At 43.8% G+C, this 27324-nt stretch overlaps 1 protein-coding gene across 1 annotated transcript in view; it reads left to right on the top strand.

Annotated features, from left to right (window-relative positions):
• Positions 1–27324, top strand: part of LOC115152434 (tumor protein p53-inducible protein 11-like) — a 145470-nt gene that overhangs the window by 84618 nt on the left and 33528 nt on the right. Inside the window, exons 3-4 of the mRNA XM_029697311.1 lie at positions 12359–12466; positions 15710–15806. Of these exons, the coding sequence (XP_029553171.1) occupies positions 12359–12466; positions 15710–15806 (205 nt within the window). The remainder of the gene's footprint in view (positions 1–12358; positions 12467–15709; positions 15807–27324) is intronic.

Genomic DNA, 27324 nt, shown 5'->3' with positions numbered 1-27324 from the left:
ATAATACCAATGTCTTTTCCACAGTAAAGTCACAAATAATGCTATGTTTGTTTTTAAGAGATAATGTGAATTTAGTTAGTATCTAAAATGCTATGTTTGGGAGTGTCTAACACATATTTGCAGGGATGATACTAATATACTGCTCAAAAAAATAAAGGGAACACTTAAACAACACATCCTAGATCTGAATGAATAAAATAATAATATTAAATACTTTTTTTCTTTACATAGTTGAATGTGCTGACAACAAAATCACACAAAATAATCAATGGAAATCCAAGTTATCAACACATGGAGGTCTGGATTTGGAGTCACACTCAAAATTAAAGTGGAAAACCATACCACAGGCTGATCCAACTTTGTAATGTCCTTAAAACAAGTCAAAATGAGGCTCAGTAGTGTGTGTGGCCTCCACGCGCTTGGATGACCTCCCTACAACGCATGGGCATGCTCCTGATGAGGTGGCGGATGGTCTCCTGAGGGATCTCCTCCCAGACCTGGACTAAAGCATCCGCCAACTCCTGGACAGTCTGTGGTGCAACGTGGCGTTGGTGGATGGAGCGAGACATGATGTCCCAGATGTGCTCAATTGGATTCAGGTCTGGGGAACGGGCGGGCCAGTCCATAGCATCAATGCCTTCCTCTTGCAGGAACTGCTGACACACTCCAGCCACATGAGGTCTAGCATTTTCTTGCATTAGGAGGAACCCAGGGCCAACCGCACCAGCATATGGTCTCACAAGGGGTCTGAGGATCTCATCTCGGTACCTAATGGCAGTCAGGCTACCTCTGGCGAGCACATGGAGGGCTGTGCGGCCCCCCAAGGAAATGGCACCCCACACCATGACTGACCCACCGCCAAACCGGTCATGCTGGAGGATGTTGCAGGCAGCAGAACGTTCTCCACGGCGTCTCCAGACTCTGTCACGTCTGTCACATGTGCTCAGTGTGAACCTGCTTTCATCTGTGAAGAGCACAGGGCGCCAGCGGCAAATTTGCCAATCTTGGTGTTCTCTGGCAAATGCCAAACGTCCTGCACGGTGTTGGGCTGTAAGCACAACCCCCACCTGTGGATGTCGGGCCCTCATTACCACCCTCATGGAGTCTGTTTCTGACCGTTTGAGCAGACACATGCACATTTGTGGCCTGCTGGATGTCATTTTGCAGGGCTCTGGCAGTGCTTCTCCTGCTCCTCCTTGCACAAAGGCGGAGGTAGCGGTCCTGCTGCTGGGTTGTTGCACTCCTTCGGCCTCCTCCACGTCTCCTGATGTACTGGCCTGTCTCCTGGTAGCGCCTCCATGCTCTGGACACTACGCTGACAGACACAGCAAACCTTCTTGCCACAGCTCGCGTTGATGTGCCATCCTGGATGAGCTGCACTACCTGAGCCACTTGTGTGGGTTGTAGACTCCATCTCATGCTACCACTAGAGTGAAAGCACCGCCAGCATTCAAAAGTGACCAAAACATCAGCCAGGAAGCATAGGAACTGAGAAGTGGTCTGTGGTCCCCACTTGCAGAACCACTCCTTTATTGGGGGTGTCTTGCTAATTGCCTATAATTTCCACCTGTTGTCTATTCCATTTGCACAACAGCATGTGAAATGTATTGTCAATCAGTCTTGCTTCCTAAGTGGACAGTTTGATTTCACAGAAGTGTGATTGACTTGGAGTTACATTATGTTGTTTAAGTGTTCCCTTTATTTTTTTGAGCAGTGTATATAATATGCCATTCAGCATGACTTACATATTGGAATCAAACCCACTACCCTGACATTACAAGCACCATGCTCTACCACCTGAGCTACAAAAGACCACACTGTATGATCATGTATAATATAATGATGATGATTTATACGGCATGCGTCTTCAGTTTTGAGGTACTGTAAGGTATGTGTGGTATGGCATTAGTTCTGTAAATGTTGTTAGATATTAACTGTACTCACATGGTGTTATTTGTTGTATTGCATCATCTGTGTTGACACGCTGGGTTCCAGAATGCTGCACAGAATTTAGTTCATTTATGGTTTATATACAGTGACACATTGAATAAGCAATCATCTGATGTATTGCACCATAGTGTGTATACTGTAGCTCACACTAATTTTGCCGTGCTTCACCCAGGTGGGTGCCGGACATTGGTGGTAGATGAGGTGAGTTTTTCCCTTACTATGTAAAGTGCTTTGAATACCTCAGCTGGTAGAAATGCGCTGTATAAAACCAATCCATTATTATTCTTAGGGGTTCATAGCTTAGACCATGAAACTTCATTGCTCTGAAACAGAAGTTGGTTGGAAATAGACATCAGTGACTGAAAAGAGGGTGTTTTCAATGCTAAAATGTGAGCTACACTAACTTCACGTCCAAAAACCTTCAGGCTTTCCATCTACGGAATATCTGCCATATTTTGCATTAAGACCAATGGTAGAGAAGGAAAAATGCTTTCCATCAACATTCCATTTTCAGAAATAGACTGAGACAGCACCTTGTAGTGCGTGAGGTTGCTCATCGTCCGTCACCACCCAGACAGATTGTTCCCTTGATGTTACAAAGAAGATGGGCTTGCTACCAACACAACACTCTCCTTACTGCAGGAACAAGATAGGAAGATTGCAGCCGTTGTAGGTCCGAGTGGCGATGGTTGGAATTCCCATGATTGCAACCACGTTCAGGAAATTCGTTGGACTCCCTCCAATGAACAAGATGAAACTGTGGTCATGGGTTGGCTGGCTTTTTCAGGTACTGGTGTGTCCTTAGGGAAAAGCTGGTCCAAAACGATGAGGGTGCCGATGCACTGGCACAGTATGACGCAACATGGCTGGGCACCGCAAACCATGTACCTCAGTAGAAGGAAAGACAGGCTGCTCTCAAAGACCAGGGATGGTCTTTATTTTCCTGGTCTGTGGTCTGCTCTCGGCTCTTCATCAACTCTGATATCCGGATCATCTTCCTCTGAATCCTCATCTGATGTCATCTCCCAGGTGGGATCTTCATCACCTGCATCTTCATCTGCTCCACAACACTCAGCCAACTCTTCTGCCGGAAGTTTCCTCTTAGGGATATCGATCTGGAGATTTACCTGGATTCCCCTAAAATATGTAGATCTTCTCCCAGGGGCCTGGCAGCATTGTATTACTACTGGTAATTTTGTGTTCCTTGGTGTCCCGTGTTTTTGCTCAACCACATTATCATCCACAGCAACATCCACTGTGTCATCTACAGCATTGTCTTGCCCAAATGCATTTGGAAAGTCTGGAATAGTAATTCATAGAAATGTGTAGTAGTAAGAAAACTGATTAGACTACACATTTTGTCTGACTATAGGCAGCATTCCAGCTTTGCATTACGTTTTTGATTTGATTTCTAAACTCAGCAAAAAAAGAAACGTCCCTTTTTCAGGGCCCTGTCTTTCAAAGATAATTAGTAAAAATCCAAATAACAGATCTTCATTGTAAAGCGTTTAAACACTGTTTCCCATGCTTGTTCAATGAATCATAAACAATTAATGAACATGCACCTGTGGAACGGTCGTTAGAACACTAACAGCTTACAGACGGTAGGCAACTAAGGTCACGTTATGAAAACTTAGGACACTAAAGAGGCCTTTCTACAAACTCTGGAAAAACACCAAAAGAAAGATGCCCAGGGTCCCTGCTCATCTGCGTGAACGTGCCTTAGGCATGCTACAAGGAGGCATGATGACTGCAGATGTGGCCAGGGCAATAAATTGTCCGTACTGTGAGACGACTAAGACAGCGCTACAGGGAGACAGGACGGACAGCTGATCATCCTCGCAGTGGCAGACCACGTGTAACAACACCTGCACAGGATAGGTACATCTGAACATCACACCTGCGAGACAGGTACAGGATGGCAACAACAACTGCCCGAGTTATACCAGGAATGCACAATCCCTCCATCAGTGCTCAGACTGTCCGCAATAGGCTGAGAGAGGCTGGACTGAGGCCTGTTGTAAGGCAGGTCCTCACCAGACATCACCAGCAACAACGTCGCCTATGGGCACAAACCCACCGTCGCTGGACCAGACAGGACTGGCAAAAAGTGCTGTTCACTGATGAGTCACGGTTTTGTCTCACCAGGGGTCATGGTCGGATTCGCGTTTATCGTCGAAGGAATGAGTGTTACACCGAGGCCTGTATTCTGGAGCGGGATCGATTTGGAGGTGGAGGGTTCGTCATGGTCTGGGGCGGTGTGTCACAGCATCATCGGACTGAGCTTGTTGTCATTGCAGGCAATCTCAACGCTGTGCATTACAGGGAAGACATCCTCCTCCCTCATGTGGTACCCTTCCTGCAGGCTCATCTTGACATGGCCCTCCAGCATGACAATGCCACCAGCCATACTGCTCGTTCTGTGCGTTATTTCCTGCAAGACAGGAATGTCAGTGTTCTGCCATGGCCAGCGAAGAGCCCGGATCTCAATCCCATTGAGCATGTCTGGGACCTGTTGGATCGGAGGTTGAGGGCTAGGGCCATTCCCCCCAGAAATGTCCGGGAACTTGCAGGTGCCTTGGCAGAAGAGTGGGGTAACATTTCACAGCAAGAACTGGCAAATCTGGTGCAGTCCATGAGGAGGAGATGCACTGCAGTACTTAATGCAGCTGGTGGCCACACCAGATACTGACTGTTACTTTTGATTTTGGTCCCCCCTTTGTTCAGGGACACATTATTCCATTTATGTTAGTCACATGTCTGTGGAACTTGTTCAGTTTGTCTCAGTTGTTGAATCTTTTTATGTTCATTGAAATATTTACCCATGTTAAGTTTGCTGAAAATAAACGCAGTTGAAAGTGAGAGGACGTTTCTTTTTTTGCTGAGTTTATCTGCATCATAGTATGCTCCTGAACAAAATCCAAATTCACTTGACTGTCTTGCCAAGAGAATCCCCACCCCCCCACCCCCGTGAACGTTGCGCATCACAGACCTGCTTCTCTAGTCCGCAGATGAGGGTAGCTGCCAGGCACGAGGTAGGAAGAATGGTCTCGGGGTCCGAGGGAGTAGAAGCTGGGCAATAGTGGCGTGATAGCACGTCCAGCTTAACATTCCTCGACCCCGGGCGGTAAGAGATTGTGAAGTTGAACCGGGTGAACAACAGAGTTGAGACTGCTTAGCGTTGTGGAGATATTCCAGGTTCTTGTCATCCGTCCACGCTATGAATGGAAGTTCTGCCCCCTCTAACCAGTGTCTCCACTCCTCCAAGGCCAACTTCACTGCGAGTAGTTCTTGATTCTCCACATAATTCCTCTCAGTGGCGTTAAGCCCCAAGCCAAATCCCCGTGCTTTTTGGAGGCAACCTATTACTGGACAGGTCCCGTGCTTCGGAGTAATGCGCACTGCGTCAAGGCCAAGTATTTACAGGCCGGTGTGCGCGGTGCCAGCGCCCCGCATTTGCCAGGGGGAAGCGGGAATCCAGCCAGTAAGGATGGAGCCAGTGCTGCGCTCGAGACCGCCAGTGCGTCTTCACGGTCCAGTGTATCCTGTTCCCGCTCCTCGCACTAGCCGTGAGGTGCGTGTCTCCAGTCTGCACATCCCATGCCAGCACCACGCACCAGGCTTCCAGTGCATCAGCCCAGTCCAGTATGTCCTGTTCCCGCTCCTTGCACTAGCCTTGAGGTGCGTGTCCTTAGTCTGATACCTCCAGTACCAGCACCACGCACTAGGCTTCCAGTGCGTCAGCCCAGTCCTGAGCTTCCGACGACAGTACCTCATCCAGAGTGTCCGGTAACAGTGCCTCGTCCAGAACTTCCGGCGACAGTGCCTCGTCCAGAGTGTCCGGCGACAGTGCCTCGTCCAGAGTGTCCGGCCTCGTCCAGAGTGTCCGGCCTCGTCCAGAGTGTCCGGCCTCGTCCAGAGTGTCCGGCCTCGTCCAGAGTGTCCGGCCTCGTCCAGAGTGTCCGGCCTCGTCCAGAGTGTCCGGCCTCGTCCAGAGCGTCCGGCGACAGTGCCCCGTAGAGAGACGGCCCACTGTCCGGAGCTCCCAGAGTCGGCCCACTGTCCGGAGCTCCCAAAGTCGTCCCACTGTCCGGAGCTCCCAGAGTCGTCCCACTGTCCGGAGCTCCCAGAGTCGTCCCACTGTCCGGAGCTCCCAGAGTCGTCCCACTGTCCGGAGCTCCCAGAGTCGTCCCACTGTCCGGAGCTCCCAGAGTCGTCCCACTGTCCGGAGCTCCCAGAGTCGTCCCACTGTCCGGAGCTCCCAGAGTCGTCCCACTGTCCGGAGCTCCCAGAGTCGTCCCAGAGTCGTCCCACTGTCCGGAGCTCCCAGAGTCGTCCCACTGTCCGGAGCTCCCAGAGTCGCCCTACAGTCCGGAGCTCCCAGAGTCCAGTCCAGGGTCTACAGTGACAGGCTTCAGGCCGAGGTATTCAGTGGGGGTGGACTGGTCAGGAAGGGGACTAAGGCCTAACCCTAAGCCACCTCCACTGTAGGAGTTTTGGGGAGGGGGGGTGTAGCACGGGAGCCATTGGTGACGGCAGCCACCTTCCCTTCCCTCCCTTTAGTTTAGGTTTTTGTTGTGGGTATTTTTGTGTTCAGATGCTACCGGGGTCTGCACCTTTGGGGGGGGGTACTGTCACGTGCTGACCAGTAAAGGGGTTATTTGTTATTATAGTTTGGTCAGGACGTGGCAGGGGGTATTTGTTATATATGGTTTTGAGTGTGTGTTTATGTAGAGGTGTGTTTTATTTATGTTTCCGGGGTTTTTGGTTTAGTTCTATGTTGTACAGTTCTATGACTGATTCTAGGGTGTTTATTTCTATGTTTAGTATTTGGGATTGGGGCCTTCAATTGGAGGCAGCTGGTTAACGTTGCCTCTGATTGAAGGTCTTATAATTAGGAGTTTGTTTGTTTTGGGGATTGTGGGAGATTGTTCTTTATATTGCTGTGTGAGCCTACAAGACTGTTTGTCGTCCGGTCATCGGTTTCTTGTTTTTTTCATGTTTAAAAAAATGAGCATTCACATACCCGCTGTGCCTTGGTCCATCCATTACGACGACCGTGACACATTCCTCTCAAATATGTTAGAAAAAGCTGTTGCGCAGCAACTCACTGCCTTCCTGAAGACAAAAAATGTATACGAAATGCTTCAGTCTGGTTTATGACCCCATCATAGCACTGAGACTGCACTTGTGAAGGTGGTAAATGACCTTTTAACCTGTTATGGATAGGGGGCAGTATTTTCACGGCCGGATAAAAAACGTACCTGATTTAATCTGATTATTACTCCTGCCCAGAAACTAGAATATGCATATAATTATTAGCTTTGGATAGAAAACACTCCAAAGTTTCTAAAACTGTTTGAATGGTGTCTGTGAGTATAACAGAACTCATATGGCATGCAAAAACCTGAGAAGATTCCTTACAGGAAGTGGCCTGTCTGACCATTTCTTGCCCTCCTTGATCATCTCTAACAAAAACAGGGGATCTCTGGCATGACGTGACACTTCCTACGGCTCCCATGGGCTCTCAGAAGGCGGGAAAAAGCTGAACGATGTAATTCCATCCCCAGGCTGAAACACATTAGCGCATTTGGCAAGTGCTCTATCAGAAGGCCATCAGACTGAGGCTCGTGCATGAGGGGATAGCATGCTTTTACTTTCACTCTCTTTGTATTAAAAAACGATTTCCCGGTCGGAATATTATCGCTTTTCTTCGAGAAAAATGGCATAAAAAATGATTTTAAGGCAAGGGCTGATTTCAAGGTTTTACTGCTAACCTAAAAAGCATTACATGGGCTTGCTCCTACCTATAGTTCCGATTTCGTCCTGCCGTACATACCTACACGTACGCTACGGTCACAAGACGCAGGCCCCCTAATTGTCCCTAGATTCTCTAAGCAAACAGCTGGAGGCAGGGCTTTCTCCTATAGTGCTCCATTTTTATGGAATGGTCTGCCTACCCATTTGAGAGACGCAGACTCGGTCTCAACCTTTTAAGTCTTTATTGAAGACTCCTCTCTTCAGTAGGTCCTATGATTGAGTGTAGTCTGGCCCAGGAGGGTGAAGATGAACGGAAAGGCACTGGAGCAACGAACCGCCCTTGCTGTCTCTGCCTGGCCGGTTCCCCTCTCTCCACTGGGATTCTCTGCCTCTAACCCTATTACAGGGTCTGAGTCACTGGCTTACTGGTGCTCTTCCATGCCATCCCTAGGAGGGAGGTGTCACTTGAGTGGGTTGAGTCACTGACTTGATCTTCAGTGACTGATCTTCAGTGACTTCAGTGACTCAGAGACCTCCCATAAGACCTCGGAGTAACTCCTCGTGTCTCCCAATGGTGGCTCCTTGGGAGGAGATGGCGTTGCGGACCTGGTCTAAGTCTGCTGGGTCAGTCATGTCCAGTTCATACTATCAGACCTCAGAATAAGACCCAGATGCAGGCAGTTCGAAGTAACACAAGTTTATTACAAAAACAGGGGGCAGGCATACAACAGGTCAAGGGCAGGCAGAGGTCAGTAATCCAGAGCAGAGTCTGAAAAGTAAAGAACGGCAGGCAGGGTCAGAGCAGGCAGAATGGTCAAAACCGAGAAAACAACTAGAAAACAGGGACTGGAAAGAAAAACAGCAGTACAGGAAAAACGCTGGTAGGCTTGATGAGACAAGACGAACTGACCAACAGAAAACACAGGTATAAAAGCACAGGGGATAATGGGGGAAATGGGTGACACCTTAAGGGGGGTGGAGACAAGAACAAGACAAGTGAAACAGATCAGGGTGTGACATTCAGAAAGTATTCATACCCCTTGACTTATTCCACATTTATTTTTTCAGCCTGATTTCAAAATGAATTAAATCTAATTTCTCACCAGTCTACACACACTACCCCATAATAACAAAGTGAAAACATGTTTTTAGAAATGTTCTCTAATTTATTGAAAATTAGATACAGAAATATCTCCTAGTCATAAGTGTTCACACCACTGAGTCAATACTTTGTAGAAGCACCTTTGGCAGCGATAACAACTGTGAGACTTTCTCGGTAAGTCTCTAAGAGCTTTCCACACCTGAATTGTACAACATTTGCCTATTATTTTCAAAATTCTTCAGGCTCTGTCAAATTGGTTGTTGATCATTGCAAGACAACCATTTTCAGGTCTTGCCATAGATTTTCAAGCAGATTTAAGTCAAAACTGTAACTCGGCCACTTAGGACCATTCATTGTCTACTTGGTTAGCAACTCTAGTGTGGATTTGGCCTTGTGTTATTGCCCTGCTGAAAGGTGAATTAATCTCCAAATATCTGGTGGAAAGCAGACTGAACCATGTTTTCCTCTAGGATTTTGCCTTTGCTTAGCTCCATTCTGTTTCTTTTTTTAATCCAGAAAAACTCCCCAATCCTTAATGATTACAAGCATACACATAACATGATGCAGCCACCATTATGCTTGTAAATATGGAGAGTGGTACTCAGTAATGTGTTGTATTAGATTTCCCCCAGGCATAACACTTTGTATTCAAGACAAAGTTAAAAATGTTTGTAGTAGTACTTTAGTGCAGAGGTCTCCAACAGGTAAAAAGTACAATCAATTTTCACTTGTTCCACTGCGAAATGTCATAAACAAATCTCGTAAGTATCACAAGCACCCAGCTACCACCATGCTTCACTGTAGGGATGGTGCCAGGTTTCCTCCAGACGTGATGCTTGACATTCAGGTCAAAGAGTTCAAACATGGTTTCATCAGACCAGAGAATCTTGTTTCTCAGAGTCTTTATGTGTCTTTTGGCAATCTCCAAGCGGGCTGTCATGTGCCTTTTACTGACGAGTGGCTTCCGTCTGGCCACTCTACCATAATGGCCTGAATGCTGGAGTGCTGCAGAGATGGTTGTCCTTCTGGAAGTTTCTTCCATCTCCACAGAGGAACTCTGGAGCTCTTTCAGAGTGATTATCTGGTTCTTGTTCACCTTCCTGACCAAGGCCCTTCTCCCCCAATTGCTCAGTTTGGCCTGGCGGCCAGCTCTTGGAAGGGTCTTGGTGGATCAAAACTTCTTCCATTTAAGAATGATGGAGGTCAATATGTTCTTGGGGACCTTGAATGCTGCAGACATTTTTTTTGTACCCTTCCCCAGATCTGTGCCTCAACACAATCCTGTCTCGGAGCTCTATGGACAATTCCTTCAACCTCATGGCTTGGTTTTTGCTCTGACATGCACTTTCAACTGTGGGATCGTATATAGACCAGTGTGTGCCTTTCCAAATCATGTCCAATCAATTGAATTTACCCCCGGTGGACTCCAATCAATTTGTAGAAACATCTCAAGGATGATCAATGGAAACAGAATGCACCTGACCTCAATTTCATGTCTCATAGCAAAGGGTCTGAATATTTATGTAAATTAGGTATTTGCTTTATTTTTAATCAATTTGCTAAAATGTCAGATCTGTTTTTGCTTTATCATTATGGGGTATTGTGTGTAGATTGCTGAGGATTTTTATTTATTTAATCAATTTTAGAATAAGGCTGTAATGTAAAAAAATGTGGAACAAGTCAAGGGTCTGAATACTTTCCGAAGGCACTGTATACTGACAGAAAACATAGTGCTCGACCCAGGGGAGAGGAGAAGAATATGCCTTTTAAAACCTGTTGGGGCTAGGGGGCAGTATTGAGAATTTTGAAAAAAATATGTGCACATTTTTAACTGCCACCTACACCAACTCAGAAGCTAGGATATGCACTCTGAATTTTCTAAAACTGTTTGAATGGTGTCTGTAAGTATAACAAAACTCATATGGCAGGCAAAAACCTGAGGGAAAAAAAAATAATTTTTGTGGCTGTACTATTTTTTTGAGTCATTGTTTAATAGATAACAGTGAGAAAGGATTCATTTCGCAACTCCTACGGCTTCCACTACATGTCAGCGATCTTTATAAAGTTGTTTGAAGCGTCTATGATGAACAGAGACCGGATGACAAGGAAGAGAAGTTGACCTCCCTGAGATGTCGTCACTTCATTATTTGCCTGCACCTGCGCAATCATGTGACGCGAGACATTTTTCAAAAACGTTTTTCTAGACACAGGAGAGGTCGGGTTGAAACATTACTGATGTTTCACGTTAACAATGTCTCTAAAGATTGATGCTAAACAACGTTTGACATGTTTGAACGAACGTAAATAGATTATTTTTTTAACTTTTTTAACTTTTCGCCGTGACTTCCCACCCCCCCGCGCTACTTTTTAGTAGCCACCGAAGCCTAACAACTTGGAGTTATTTGGATATCAATTATGAACTTTGTCAAAAGAAACCACATTTGTTGTGGACCTGGGATTCCTGGAAGTGCCAATGGATGAAGATAATCAAAGGTAAGGGATTATTGACAATAGTATTATTGATATTACATGGTTACAAGATGATGCTAACCTATATAGCCTAGCCTATTGTTCTTAGCACAGCACCCGGTTTATTGCAACTTGTGATTTCCCAGTAAAGTTATTTTGAAATCTGGCAATACAGTAGCATTTACGAAATGTTAAACTATAATTATTTGAATGACAATATTATAATTTACCAATGTTTTCGAATAGTAATTTTGTAAATTGTAACGTTGTTCACCGGAAGCATTTCAGAGAAGAAAAAAATCTGAATTTCACCGCCACTGTAAAATGCTGTTTTATATATAAATATGAACTTGATGGAACAAAAAATGCATGTATTGTGTAACATAATGTCCTAGGAGTGTCATCTGAGGAAGATTGTCAAAGGTTAGTGCATAATTTTAGCTGGTTATCTGTTTTTGTTGACGCCTGTCTTTGAATTGACAAAACATTACACACAGCTATTTTCAATGTACTCTCCTAACATAACCTAACTTTATGCTTTCGCCGTAAAGCCTCTTTGAAATCGGACAATGTGGTTGGATTTAGGAGATGTTTCTTTCAAATGGTGAGAAATAGTTGATTGTTTGAGAAATTGAAATTATTAGATTCTTGCAGTTTCGAATTTCCCGCCATGGTCACTTGACAATGAATCCCATTACCGGGCAGGGATCCCCAAGAGGTTTTAAGCAAGCTAGAAAAACATTTATTGCTTTTAAGAAGCTCTCATGCCTTGTTGCAAACAGGATGCATGTTTTGGAATATTTTTATTCTGTATTCTTCCTTCGCTTAACTCTGTGGAGTAACTACAATGTTGATACATCCTCAGAGTTTAATTGCTGTGATAGTAGAAAACTAACTTTTAAAGTCACCATTTCCTCATGGTAAAATCCCTGAGCGGTTTCCTGACTCTCCAGCAATAGACATAGACATTAACTAGCTCTAATTAGAAAATGTCTTAATGATGTTCTTTCTTTACTCATCCTCTCTATCTGTCTCTCTCCCTGTGTGTCTCTCTTTCTCACACACACACACACACAGCTCAGTCAGATGTTGGGGAATGACATCAAGTATCAGGTGCGAGAGCCTGTTGGACTAAGGGTCTGGATCCTCGTCTCTGCAGTAGCCTTCACAGTCATGGCCTTGATGGTGAGTTGATAGAGTCTGAATGACACACAGTCATCTAGATGTTCCGCTAGCGGAACACCTGCTCCAATATCCAATGATGGGCGTGGCGCGAAATACAAATTCCTCTAAAATCCGAAAACTTCCATTTTTCAAACATATGACTATTTTACAGCATTTTAAAGACAAGACTCTTGTTAATCTAACCACACTGTCCGATTTCAAAAAGGCTTTACAGCGAAAGCAAAACATTAGATTATGTCAGCAGAGTACCCAGCCAGAAATAATCAGACACCCATTTTTCAAGCTAGCATATAATGTCACAAAAACCCAGAAGACAGCTAAATGCAGCACTAACCTTTGATGATCTTCATCAGATGACACACCTAGGACATTATGTTATACAATACATGCATGTTTTGTTCAATCAAGTTCATATTTATATCAAAAAACAGCTTTTTACATTAGCATGTGACGTTCAGAAAAAGCATAACAATTATTTTAAGAATTATAGATACAGAACTCCTCTATGCACTCGACATGTCCGATTTTAAAATAGCTTTTTGGTGAAAGCACATTTTGCAATATTCTAAGTACATAGCCCAGCCATCACGGGCTAGCTATTTAGACACCCGGCAAGTTTAGCACTCACCAAAATCAGATTTACTATAAGAAAAATGGTCTTACCTTTCCTGTTCTCCGTCAGAATGCACTCCCAGGACTTCTACTTCAATAACAAATGTTGGTTTGGTCCCAAATAATCCATCGTTATATCCAAACAGCGGCGTTTTGTTCGTGCGTTCTAGACACTATCCGAAATGGTAAATCAGGGTCGTGCGCATGGCGCATTTCGTGACAAAAAAATTCTAAATATTCCATTACCGTACTTCGAAGCATGTCAACCGCTGTTTAAAATCAATTTTTATGCAATTTATCTCGTAACAAAGCGATAATATTCCGACCGGGAATCTGTGTTTCGGTAATTAGAGGGAAAAACAGAAAGGCGGGGGCGGCCAGTGCACGAGCATGAAGCCCTTTGTCCTCTGATAGACCACTTAGCAAAAGCGCTCGTGTGTTTCAGCCAGGGCTTTGAATTACGTCATTCAGGTTTTTCCCGGGCTCTGAGAGCCCATTGGAGCCGTAGGAAGTGTCACGTAACAGCAGAGATCCTTTGTAATGAATAGAGATGACAAAGAAGGGCAAGAAATGGTCAGACAGGGTACTTCCTGTACAGAATCTTCTCACGTTTTGGCCTGCCAAATGAGTTCTGTTATACTCACAGACACCATTCAAACAGTTTTAGAAACTTTGGAGTGTTTTCTATCCAAAGCTAATAATTATATGCATATTCTAGTTTCTGAGCAGGACTAATAATCAGATTAAATCGGGTATGTTTTTTATCCAGCCGTGAAAATACTGCCCCCTAGCCATAAGAGGTTAATTGAAATGCATTCCAGGTGACTACCTCATGAAGCTGGTTGAGAGAATGCCAAAAGTGTGCAAAGCTGTCATCAAGGCAAAGGGTGGCTACTTTGAAGAATCTCAAATATAAAATATATTTTGATTTGTTTTAACACTTTTTTTGGATACCACATGATTTCATGTGTTATTTCATATTTTTTATCTTCACTATTAACCAACAATGTAGAAAATAGTAAAATAAAGAAAAACCCTTGAATGAGTAGGTGTGTCCAAACTTTTGACTGGTACTGTATGTGAAATTAGTTGATTTAGAATGGTCCGTTACCATGCACCTGTCGGAACAGGGGCTGGGGAAAAAAGATGCCATCCATATTGCACTTGAATAGCGAATGGAGGACGCTTTTCCCGCAGTTAATTTTTATGCCAGCCAGGTAGACTTCCTCGGTTGTAAAGCAAAGCAATGTGCTTAATATTAGTACATTTGAGAAGTAAATATAGTACACCTAGCCTATAGAAAGTTGATGGGATCCTCGTCTTTTTAAGAGGTCATTAAAACTCTGTTTTCTCACGCAATTGCATATCATAGCCTGTAGAAATGTTGCGCCACATGGGCTCATAGGAACACTTATTTCATTCCATGAGTCAACCAGCTATGAGGAGATGGCTTTCGCTGCTCAAAAGATTATCCTATTCTGCGTAAACTCTGAATGCCAGGGCTCTCATGAAGTGTTTCATTTGATTTTCGATCGCATTTGCATTGATTAGAGGGACAATAGAGCACTGAGTACCAGGCCATTAGTACGTTTGGTAGGCTACTAATGACCATCAGCGACATCAAAGCGCAGTTTTGGAGAAGCCTAGTTACTGTGACTCAACTGTCATGTGGAATTTGACTGCGGTGATGACTCGTGACTGCCGGTGTGGCGGTAATACGGTCACCGTAACAGCCTTAGGTGGAAAGCACTGTCTCAGGCGCCGCTCCAGAATCTCACATAAGTGTTCAATTGGGTTGAGATCTGATGAGACACACACACACTCCCTTTAAACCCACTATGCTCCTTTGAGACCCATTTTTCAAAGTCATTGAGATCTCTTCTTCTAGCCATGGTAGAAAATAATGGGCATCTTTATACATGACCCTAAGCATGAGGCGATGTTAATCGCTTAATTAACTCGAAAACCACACCTGTGTGGAAGCATCTGCTTTCAATATACTTTCCATTCCTCCTTTACTCAAGTATTTCCTTTATTTTGGCATTTACCTGTAGTTAAACATGATCCAGACCTCTGTAACCACTACTCACCTGAAGTGTTTCTATTCTCTGGCTTGTCCGTTTAGAACTTTCACAAGTGGTTTAGAACTGTACTGTACCCAAATATTTCACTAGGAGTTTAGGAAGCAGTTTGTCCACTCTTTCAGTCTCCCCTCTCTTTAGTGAACAGAGTCCCATACAGTTAGCCTTCACGACACTATCTCTATGGGACATCTGGGAGGAACAGCTCAGCCGTTGTCTGCCCCTAAATTTACTGTGTAGCTGAATGACCTTAGACTCTGTTACTGTGTCTGTGAATGGTTTTACTGTGGGGGTACAGGAAGCCACATTGTTTAATGGTAAATTAAGTTATGCTCTGTCTAATGCTCTGTCTAATGCTCTATTTGAGGAGCAACTGCCTGGTGATTTTGTCACACACAGACCTAGCTTTCTTGGAGCAGTAGTTGATCGAGCTATGCTCGTGGTTGATCGAGCTATGCTCCGGGACCTCAAACTATCCCCCGATGTATTGCTACAATGGTGCATGTTGTGATTAAGATGATGAGTGTGCTGTGTTGTGTTCCCTCTGCAGGCTCTGGTGTTGCCCAAGCAGCTGTATGACATAGTGTTTGAAGAGGAGATCAACAACACCAGTGTCTCCATCAGACTCTATGGAGGAGCACTGCTCAGTGAGTGCACACACATTCTGGATATACAGTTGAAGTCGGAAATTTACATACACCTTAGCAAACTACATTTAAACTCAGTTTTCACAATTCCTGACATTCAATCCTAGTAAGACTTCCCTGTCTTAGGTCAGTTAGGATCAGCACTTTATTTTAAGAATGTGAAATGTCAGAATCATACTCGAGAGTGATTTATTTCAGCTTTTATTTCTTTCATCACATTCCCAGTGGGTCAGAAGTTTACCTACACTCAATTAGTATTTGGTAGCATTGCCTTTAAATTGTTTAACTTGGGTCAAACGTTTTGGGTAGCCTTCTACAAACTTCCCACAATAAGTTGGGTGAATTTTGGCTCATTATTCCTGACAGAGCTGGTGTAAGTAACTGAGTCAGGTTTGTAGGCCTCTTTGCTCACACATGCTTTTTCAGATCTGCCAACACATGTTATATAGGATGGAGGTCAGGGCTTTGTGATGGCCACTCCAATACCTTGACTTTGTTGTCCTTAAGCCATTTTGCCACAATTTTGGAAATATGGTTAGGGTCATTTTTCATTTGGAAGACGCAATTGCGACCAAGCTTTAACTTATTGACTGATGTCTTGAGATGTTGCTTCAATATATCCACATAACTTTCCTTCCTCATGGTGCCATCTATTTTGTGAAGTGCACCAGTCCCTCCTGCAGCAAAGCACCCCCACAACATGATGCTGCCACCCCCGTGCTTCACAGTTGGGATGGTTTTCTTCGGCTTGTAAGCGTCCCCCTTTTTCCGCCAAACATAACGATGGTCATTATGGCCAAACAGTTCTATTTTTGTTTCATCAGAGCAGAGGACATTTCTCCAAAAAGTACAATCTTTGTCCCCATGTGCAGTTGCAAACCGTAGTCTGGCTTTTTTATGGTGGTTTTGGAGCAGTGGCTTCTTCCTTGCTGAGCGGACTTTCAGGTTATGACGATATAGATGTAGCTATTTCCTCCAGCATCTTCACAAGGTACTTTGCTGTTGTTATGGGATTGATTTGCACTTTTCGTACCAAAGTACGTTCATCTCTAGGAGACAGAACGCGTCTCCTTCCTGAGCAATATGACGGCTGTGTGGTCCTTATACTTGCATACTATTGTTTGTACAGATGAACGTGGTACCTTCAGGCATTTGGAAATTGCTCCCAAGGATGAACCAGACTTGTGGAGGTCTACAATTCTTTTCTGAGGTCTTGGCTGATTTCTTTTGATTTTCCCATGATGTCAAGCAAAGAGGCACTGAGTTTGAAGGTTGTCAGTTAGCCTATGATGTCAATAAGCCTATCAGAAGCTTCTAAAGCCATGACATCATTCTCTGGAATTCTGACCCACTGGAGTTGTGATACAGTGAATGATAATTGAAATAATCTGTCTGTGAACAATTGTTGTAAAAATGACTTGTTATGCACAAAGTACATGTCCTAACTGACTTGCCAAAACTATAGTTTGTTAACAAGAAATTTGTGGAGTGGTTGGAAAAGGAGTTTTAATGACTCCAACCTAAGTGTATGTAAACTTCAGAATTTAACTGTATAGGCATACAGTACCAGTCAAAAGTTTGGACACAGCTACTCATTCCAGGGTTTTTCTTTATTTTTACTAATTTCTACATTGTAGATTAATAGCGAAGACATCAAAACTATAGGAAAAAGGTGGCAGACTGGAAGATGGCGGACAGAACAAAGTTATGTAGAGCACCTCAAGATAAAAACCTAATATTCAATATCTGTAAGTTAGACTAAAATATTAGCACTTCACAATCTGGTGGGTAATAACCTTCAATCTGGATAATAACACAAAACAAATCTTGAGACATTTATCAACAAATATTACGAAAACAAGCAACACCCAAACATGACGGAGAGTAAGACAGGGGAACCGATTTCAAAACGAAAACGTGACTCTTCTACAGACACAGACAATTTAATATTTTCACCACCGGGAATGGTAAAGGTCTAAACAGATCTGTTAAAATCAATAAATGACAAACTGGGTATACTTGAATTAGTAAGGATATAAAAGAGTTGAAGGCAAGCCTGGAGATGAGTGATGAAAAAGCTGCAACATTGGAGAAGGAAACACACAAGCTAAGAGGGACAGTCAACAAGATTGAAACCGAAGTGAATGAAATTAAAAAGGAAAACACCGTTCTGAGAGAAGCCTTACTGGACATACAAACTAGAACCATGAGAGAGAATCTGGTAATTACATGTATCCAGGAGAAAGAAGGGGAAGTTCCTGAATCTGTAGTTAGAGAGTTCCTCATTACAGCGCTTCAAATCCCACGCGAAGCTATCGACAAAATCCAACTTGAACGTGTACACCGCTTCGGACAGAGAGGCCAATGGTATGAACGCCCAATTGGTGCCAAATTTGCTTCATTTAAAGATAAAATAATGGTTAAAAGCCTGGGTAAAAGACTTGCTGGAACCAAAATTGGCATGAATGATCAGTTTCCGAAGGAAATTACAGAACGGCGTAAAGTTCTCTATCCAATTTTCAAAGAAAATAGATTAAAGGGGAAACGAGTAGCTCTCGTTGTTGATAAACTATATATTGATAACCAGTTGTTCAGAGACACAAAGACTACTCCATGGTTATTTAAAAAAATTATAAAGTTCTCATAGATGAGGAAAATAATGAAACACAATTCTGGCCCGGTTACGGATTGTAACAATACAATTAAAAAAAAAAGAAGCTTTTGTATATATCTTCACATGTAACTATTTGGAACACATAAGCACTAATTCAACATGGTGAAGATAAAAACTAAGTAAACAGAAGGCGCAGTATGTGTGGATGGTGGGTGTGTTATCTTTTTATTTTATTTGTTATGATTGGAAAAGTTGAGTGGGTGAGTAATGAAATGGTTGCATATCCCAGAACCAATGTATTGCTGTGAGCCGGGGTATGAGAGGGCTTTCAATGTTGCTCAGATGATGGATATACTTTTATAATGAATTATGTGTTGTTTATTTATTGTCCTATCATGGTGGAACAGTTTTAAAATAAATTAGACATTTGAATTTACTTATTGTCCTATCATGGGGATCTACATTTTCTAAATAAATTATATCTATTTATTTATGATCCTAATTTAATGGTACGGTCAACAACCCTATACCCTGGACACCCACCTGAATGACCCAGATACTAAGGAGCAGTCCCTAACTGTTTTATGTGCCTGCTGTAAGCGGTCTCTATGCAGCCAAAATGCGGTCAGAGACCAAGAGCAGCACTGCCCCCTCAAGATTCTGAGCCCGCTTGGCAGGGTTGGTCCTGCAAAGCCAAAGCCCCCTAAAGGGAGAGCATACTACACAAAGAATTCTCAAAGCTGCTAATGAGAACCTTGACTGCCTTGTACCTAGCCAGTGGGGATTCCGGTGGGGTGCCCCCACCCAGGCAGTGGCAGTGCTGGCAACACTAGCTGCAGTAACCCATGGGGAGGGGGTCACACTCGGACATTCAGAGAGGGGGTATATTATTGTGACCCTGGTGGCACAAAATCAAAGTCTGACTGCATGGAGATGCTTGGGAATATGGTCAATACGGGTGACCGTATTGTGGGTGTTTCAGGGAAGAGGTGTACATTTGACCTCCATCATCTAGGATGTGACGATGGTTAATAAAATCTCTCAATTTCTGCCCATTTTTTTTGCACAGTCTTGCAGGCCTTCTAATGTGAGCTTATGGTTGTGTGGGGGAAAGGGATGAGTGTGTGTGTGGGTGTCCCACAACTGTTGCGAAGGAGTAAAAGATGTTAGGTACAATAGAGGATGAGCCACAGCTATATATAATACAAATCGAGGTGAGGCCGATGGAAATGCATTTGGCAATTGATTTACTGTGTGCTCTAAATGGCGATTTAATCTGATTATTAGTCCTGCTCAGAAACTAGAATATGCATATAATTATTAGCTTTGGATAGAAAACACTCCAAAGTTTCTAAAACTGTTTGAATGGTGTCTGTGAGTATAACAGAACTCATTTGGCAGGCCAAAACGTGAGAAGATTCTGTACAGGAAGTACCCTGTCTGACCATTTCTTGCCCTTCTTTGTCATCTCTATTCATTACAAAGGATCTCTGCTGTTACGTGACACTTCCTACGGCTCCAATGGGCTCTCAGAGCCCGGGAAAAACCTGAATGACGTAATTCAAAGCCCTGGCTGAAACACACTAGCGCTTTTGCTAAGTGGTCTATCAGAGGACAAAGGGCTTCATGCTCGTGCACTGGCCGCCCCCGCCTTTCTGTTTTTCCCTCTAATTACCGAAACACAGATTCCTGGTCGGAATATTATCGCTTTGTTACGAGATAAATTGCATAAAAATTGATTTTAAACAGCGATTGACATGCTTCGAGGTACGGTAATGGAATATTTAGAATTTTTTTGTCACGTTCTGCGCCCGTGATTTAGCATTCTGATAGTGTCTAGAACGCACGAACAAAACGCCGCTGTTTGGATATAACGATGGATTATTTGGGACCAAACCTACATTTGTTATGGAAGTAGAAGTCCTGGGAGTGCATTCTGACAAAGAACAGGAAAGGTAAGACCATTTTTCTTATAGGAAATATGATTTTGATGAAGGCTAAACTTGCCGGGTGTCTAAATAGCTAGCCCGTGATGGCTGGGCTATGTACTTAGAATATTGCAAAATGTGCTTCATCCGAAAAGCTATTTTAAAATCGGACATATCGAGTGCATAGAGGAGTAATGTATCTATAATTCTTAAAATAATTGTTATGCTTTTTGTGAACGTTTATCGTGAGTAATTTAGCAAATTGTTAGTAAATTCCCCGGAAGTTTGCGGGGGGTATGCTTTTTCTGAACGTCACATGCTAATGTAAAAAGCTGGTTTTTGATATAAATATGAACTTGATTGAACAGACATGCATGTATTGTATAACATAATGTCCTAGGTGTGTCATCTGATGAAGATCATAAAAGGTTAGTGCTGCATTTAGCTGTGGTTTAGGTTTTTGTGACATATGCTAGCTTGAAAAATGGGTGTCTGATTATTTCTGGCTGGGTACTCTGCTGACATAATCTAATGTTTTGCTTTCGTTGTAAAGCCTTTTTGAAATCGGACAGTGTGGTTAGATTAACGAGAGTCTTGTCTTTAAATAGCTGTAAAATAGTCATATGTTTGAGAAATTGAAGTAATAGCATTTCAAACGTTTTAAAAATCGCGCCACAGGATGACACTAGCTGTTACGTAGGTGGGACGAATTCGTCCCGCCGGTCCCATAGAGGTTATATACCTCTCTGGACCAGAAAGGAAATCACACTACAAACTATCACCCTCAGGCACTTAAGGAAATCATGAATGTCGTGGATATATGGAGACTTAAATACCCTGACCTAGTGAGATATACATGGCGGAGGCTTAATCAAGCTAGTCGTCTTGACTACTTTCTTATGCCATTCTCTCTGCCACCAAGAGTTAAAAAAGTCTTGATAGGGGACAGAATGCTGTCGGATCATCACATAATTGGCATATATATTACTCTTACAGAATTTCCACGTGGCGAGGATATTTTAAACTTAATCAAAGCCTACTAGATGATAAATTGTTTAGAACTAGGACAGAAGAATTTATAACTGACTTAACATAGGTACAGCAGATCCCCTTATTGCATGGGACACTTTTAAGTGTGCCTTTAGAGGCCATGCAAATCAGTACTCATCTATAAAACAAAAGCAATTTAGATCAAAATAATCCATATTAAAACCTGTTGGGGATAGGGGGCAGTATTTGCACGGCCGGATAAAAAACGTACCCGATTTAATCTGGTTACTAATCCTGCCCAGTAATGAGAATATGCATATAATTGTTTGATTTGGATAGAAAACCCCCTAAAGTTTCTAAAACTGTTTGAATGGTGTCTGTGAGTATAACAGAACTCATTTGGCAGGCCAAAACCTGAGAAGATTCCAAACAGGAAGCGCTCTCTCTGACTATTTATTGGCCTTCTTGATCATCTCTAACCAAAACAGGGGATCTCTGGCATGACGTTTTCTAATGCTCCCATAGGCTCTCAGAATGCGCCAGAACGATGAATGGTGGCTTTGCAGACCCTGGCTGAAAAACAGTAGCGCATTTTGTAAGTGGTCGATCTGAGGACAATGAGACTGGAGGCGCATGCACGAGCCGACACCATGTTTACTTTCTCTCTCTTTGAACGAAAGCAACGACTCCCGGTCGGAATATTATCGCTTTTTTACGAGAAAAATAGCATAACAATTGATTTTAAACAGCGTTTGACATGCTTCGAAGTACGGTAATGGAATATTTTGACATTTTTCGTCACGAAACGCGTCGGGCGCGTCACCCTTTACCCTTCAGATAGTGTCTTGAACGCACGAACAAAACGCCGCTATTTGGATATAACTATGGATTATTTGGAACCAAACCAACATTTGTTATTGAAGTAGAAGTCCTGGGAGTGCATTCTGACGAAGAACAGCAAAGGTAATCAAACTTTTCTAATAGTAAATCGGAGTTTGGTGAGTACCACACTTGGTGGGTGTCAAAATAGCTAGCCTGTGATGGCCGGGCTATCTACTCAGAATATTGCAAAATGTGCTTTCACCGAAAAGCTATTTTAAAATCGGACATAGCGATTGCATAAAGGAGTTCTGTATCTATAATTCTTAAAATAATTATGTTTTTTGTGAACATTTATCATGAGTAATTTAGTAAATTCACCGGAAGTGTTCGGTGGGAATGCTAGTCACATGCTAGTCACATGCTAATGTAAAAAGCTGGTTTTTGATATAAATATGAACTTCATTGAACAAAACATGCATGTATTGTATAACATAATGTCCTAGGAGTGTCATCTGATGAAGATCATCAAAGGTTAGTGCTGCATTTAGCTGTGGTTTTGGTTTTTGTGACATTATATGCTAGCTTGAAAAATGGGTGTCTGATTATTTCTGGCTGGGTGCTCTGCTGACAATCTAATGTTTTGCTTTCGTTGTAAAGCCTTTTTTGAAATCGGACAGTGTGGTTAGATTAACGAGAGTCTTGTCTTTAAAATGGTGTAAAAGAGTCATATGTTTGAGAAATTGAAGTAATAGCGTGCATTTCTAAGGTATTTGAATAATGCGCCACGGGATTCCACTGGCTGTTGAGTAGGTGGGACGCAAGCGTCGGACCGGCGGGCCGCTCTGGCGGATCCGGACCGGCGGGGCGCCCTGGCGGATCCGGACCGGCGGGGCGCCCTGGCGGATCCGGACCGGCGGGGCGCCCTGGCGGATCCGGACCGGCGGGGCGCCCTGGCGGCTCCGGACCGGCGGGCCGCCCTGGCGGATCCGGACAGGCGGGCCGCTGTTATGGGTGTAAGATGGCACAGTGATGCCATCTGTTGGTAAATGTTAATTACTGCAACTCCAGTGTTTTACCGGTGTGCTTGAAATACCCAGATGTATTGCAATATACTGAACAAGACTGGTTACTCGCATCCATGCCTCTGTCTCGTCATTTAACATTCAAACATGGTGTCAGAGTCGGATAACTAACCATGCTTTCCACAAATTAGAGCCACCTGTTCTGGTTTACACCCTGAAAAATGCTTATTTGAGTAAAACTTCGCCTGACGCCGGAATTGTCCTTAGCTAGAGTGAGTTTGCTAGTTAGCTTCAGTGTTGTTAGCACCGATTAGACATGGCAGCGAACATTCCCCCTCCCGCCGTTATGAAGCTTAGCGGAGACTGGAGCACAAACTGGGATACGTTTAGAGGTGAATGGGAGGACTATGCACTAGCAACGGGACTTCAGGAAAAGGACGATGAGGTAGTGGCTGCCACTTTGAGGACTATAATGGGAACAGAATGCCGACACGTATACAAACACAACCTGAACCTAACAGCAGCTCAGCAAGGTAACGCTATAGCTATTCTTGATGCTCTTGAACATTACTTCAAGCCAGCAAAGAACGTTATCTACGAGCGTTATGTTTTCGGTTGTTGCAAACAGGAGGACGGGGAGTCCATTGACAGCTTTGTCACTAGGCTAAGGGAAAAGGCAGCTACATGTGACTATGGTGCTTTAAGAGATGAACTGATCAGAGATAAGCTAGTGCTTGGCATAACTGATGAGGGCACCCGCAGACGTTTGCTGAGAGAACGTGACCTGACGCTGGTCTTGGCGGTGGAGACATGCCGTGCAGCAGAGCTTACTGATATACGGATAAGGTCCATGGAACTAGAAAGACAACATATGGACAACATTCAGGCAGCCAGTAAGGAAATTCCCCTTTGCCACAGCTAATGCTAATACTACAGCCAACTCTGCAGCAGACAACCCCAATACGTGCAGATATTGTGGCATTTCTCATGGACGAGGAAAAGAATACTGCCCAGCCTATGGAAAAATATGCAAATCCTGTGGTACAGCTAATCACTTCGCAAGGGTCTGCATGAAAAGCAAGAGAAAGGAGGGTAAAGTGCACTCCATTGAAACAAACACAGATGAAGGGAACAACAGCACAGAGGATGTATATGCTAGCGAGTGCATAGGGGCAGTGAGGGCAAAAGGACAAATGTGGTTTGTCACTCTGCTACTTAATAATAAACCACAGCAATGCCAGCTAGATTCAGGGGCCACATGTAACGTTATGAGCCTTAGAGACAAAAGGAGGCTCGCGCCCAGAGACAAACTCACACAGAGTAGCACCAAGCTGAAACTGTATTCAGGACAGTTCATGACCTCTTTAGGCCTGTTTGTGACAGAGTGTGTTTTACGTGGCCAGAAACACACCCTTGAGTTTGAAATAGTTGAGGCTAGTCAACAGCCATTACTGTCAGGTTCTACATGCGAGCGCCTTGGACTTATTAACTTCACCATCCCAGCTGATCTTAACATTATAGACAATGTCCAGGCTGGGCCCCTGAGCAAGGAGACACTCCTGAGCAAGTACCATGATGTCTTCAATGCACCGGTCGAGTCAGTTCCCGGCGAAGTCCACTTTGAGTTGGACGCAACAATCCAGCCTGTCCAGTGTGCACCCCGCAATGTACCAGTGGCCTTGAAAGCAGCTACAAAGGCTCAGCTTGACAAATACGAAGCAGATGGCCACATGATATCCGTCACCGAGCCTACAGACTGGATAAGTAAAATGGTCATTGTCAAGAAACCAGACAAGCTACGGATATGCATTGATCCTAAACACCTCAACTGGGCTCTGAGACGCTCACATTACATTATGCCCACGTTGGAGGATGTTCTTTACAAGCTCCCAAAGGCCAGAGTCTTCACGCTCGTGGACGCCAGAGATGCCTTCCTGCAGTGCAAGCTCGACGAGCCCAGCAGCTACATGACCACCTTTTGGACACCCTGGGGCAGAAAGAGGTGGTTGAAGCTCCCGTTTGGTGTCTCCGTGGCTCCAGAGGTGTATCAGCGGAAACAGCATGAGCTGTTGATGGGACTCAGTGGCGTGGAACCCATAGCAGATGACATCCTCGTAGTGGGCTGTGGGGACAGTGATGAGGAGGCAGAATGTGACCATGACGCCAAGCTGCTGGCCCTGATGGTCAGATGCAGACAGGTCAAGCTAAGGCTAAGCAAAAAAAAGCTTCAGTTTAAAGTGCCAGAGGTCCGCTTTCATGGGCACATCTTGTCCTCCACTGGATTGAAGGCGGATCCTGAAAAAGTGAAGGCTGTCTTGGAAATGCCCCACCCATCTGACGTGAAGGCAGTGCAGCGCTTCGTCGGATTCGTCACCTACCTGGCCAAGTTCCTACCGCGGCTCTCTGAAGTGTGTGAGCCACTAAGGAGGCTCATGGACAAGGACACCATCTGGCATTGGCTCCCAAAACATGACGCAGTGGTGAGGGAAATAAAACAACTGGTCACCCAGACACCTGTACTGCGATACTACGATGTGTCAAAACCTGTCACGATTCAGAGTGACTCAAGCCAGTATGGACTTGGCTGTTGCCTCATGCAGGAGGGCCAGCCTGTGGCATTCGCCTCTAGGGCACTCACCCCAACAGAGCAGAACTATGCCCAGATAGAGAAGGAGTGCCTCAGCATTGTGTTTGCATGCCAACGCTTCCACCACTATCTGTACGGGCGCGACAATATTACCGCAGAGACAGATCACAAGCCCCTTATTGCTATATTCAGCAAGCCTCTCCTGAATGCCCCGAAACGACTGCAGAGCATGCTACCTGCCCTACAAAACTACAACCTCAAGGTGGTGTATAAGCCAGGGCCAGAGATGTATGTGAGTGACACGCTCAGCAGGGCTACTGCATCAGGCACTCACACACGCTCCATGCAAGAACGACACGCAGTGTGCAGCTTACAAACAGAGCAAGTGGATGTTGAACACATCAACCAGGCTGACTACCTCAATGTCACGGACCAGCGCCTTATACAAATCAGACAGCACACAGACAGGGACGAGCAACTCCAGGCATTATAAATTATATGAGCAAAACATTTAATTTTATTTGGAACAGCAAGCCAGATAAAATTAAAAGGGCCTATTTATATAACGAATATGAATTCGGAGGGCAGAAATGATTAAATATTAAAGCATTAGACCTCTCACTAAAGGCATCAGTCATACCAAAGTTATATTTAAATCCAAACTGTTTTTCTAGTAAATTGGTACAAATGTCTCATCCTATGTTCAAGAAGGGCCTTTTTCCCTTTATTCAGATTACACCTGCCCACTTTCGGTTGTTTGAAAAGGAAATAATCTCCAAAATATCTTTCTTTTTTAAACAAGCCTTAGAAAGTTGGTTGCAATTTCAGTTTCATCCACCTGAAAAGACAGAACAAATAATACAACAAATATTGTGGTTAAATTCAAATATAGTAATTGATTAAAAAAAATATTTTTCGAAGAAATGTTTGAAAAAGGTATAATTTTAGTGAATGATATTATAAATAGGACTGGTGGAGTGATGTCACACATGCAGCTAACACCGACATGGAAATGTCTGCTCTACCCAAAATTACAACCAATTAATTGCAGCATTACCACAAAAATGGAAGAGGCAAGTAGAAGGGGAAAAAAGTAAGGAACTTGTATGTCGGCCCTGTATTAAAGAACATAAATGGTTAAAGAAAAGTGTGATAAATAAAAACATATACCAATTTCATTTAAGGACCAAAAAACTGATAGCTGTGCCATATAAATTGCAAAATAGTTGCGAAGAGATTTTCGATGTGCCCATTCCATGGCACATGGTTTATGAATTGATAAGCAAAACAACGCCGGATTCAAAACTTAGAATTTTTCAATTTAAATTACTATACAAAATTCTTGCAACTAATAGAATGTTATATATATGGGGGATACAATCTTCCCAGCTCTGCAGATTCTGCTGTGAGGAGGCAGAGTTATTAGATCATTTATTTTGGTATTGTCCATATGTAGCTCGGTTTTGGTCACAGGTCCAGGAATGGCTGAAGAATTGCAACATTTGCCTAGAACTAACGCTGCAGATAGCAATACTGGGTGATTTGAAAAGCCATA

The sequence above is a fragment of the Salmo trutta genome, chromosome 17 (assembly GCF_901001165.1).
Source record: "Salmo trutta chromosome 17, fSalTru1.1, whole genome shotgun sequence".
Classification (NCBI taxonomy): Eukaryota; Metazoa; Chordata; class Actinopteri; order Salmoniformes; family Salmonidae; genus Salmo; species Salmo trutta.
Note: the sequence above shows the minus strand (reverse complement) of the source record. Positions and strands in the feature narration are given on the sequence as shown.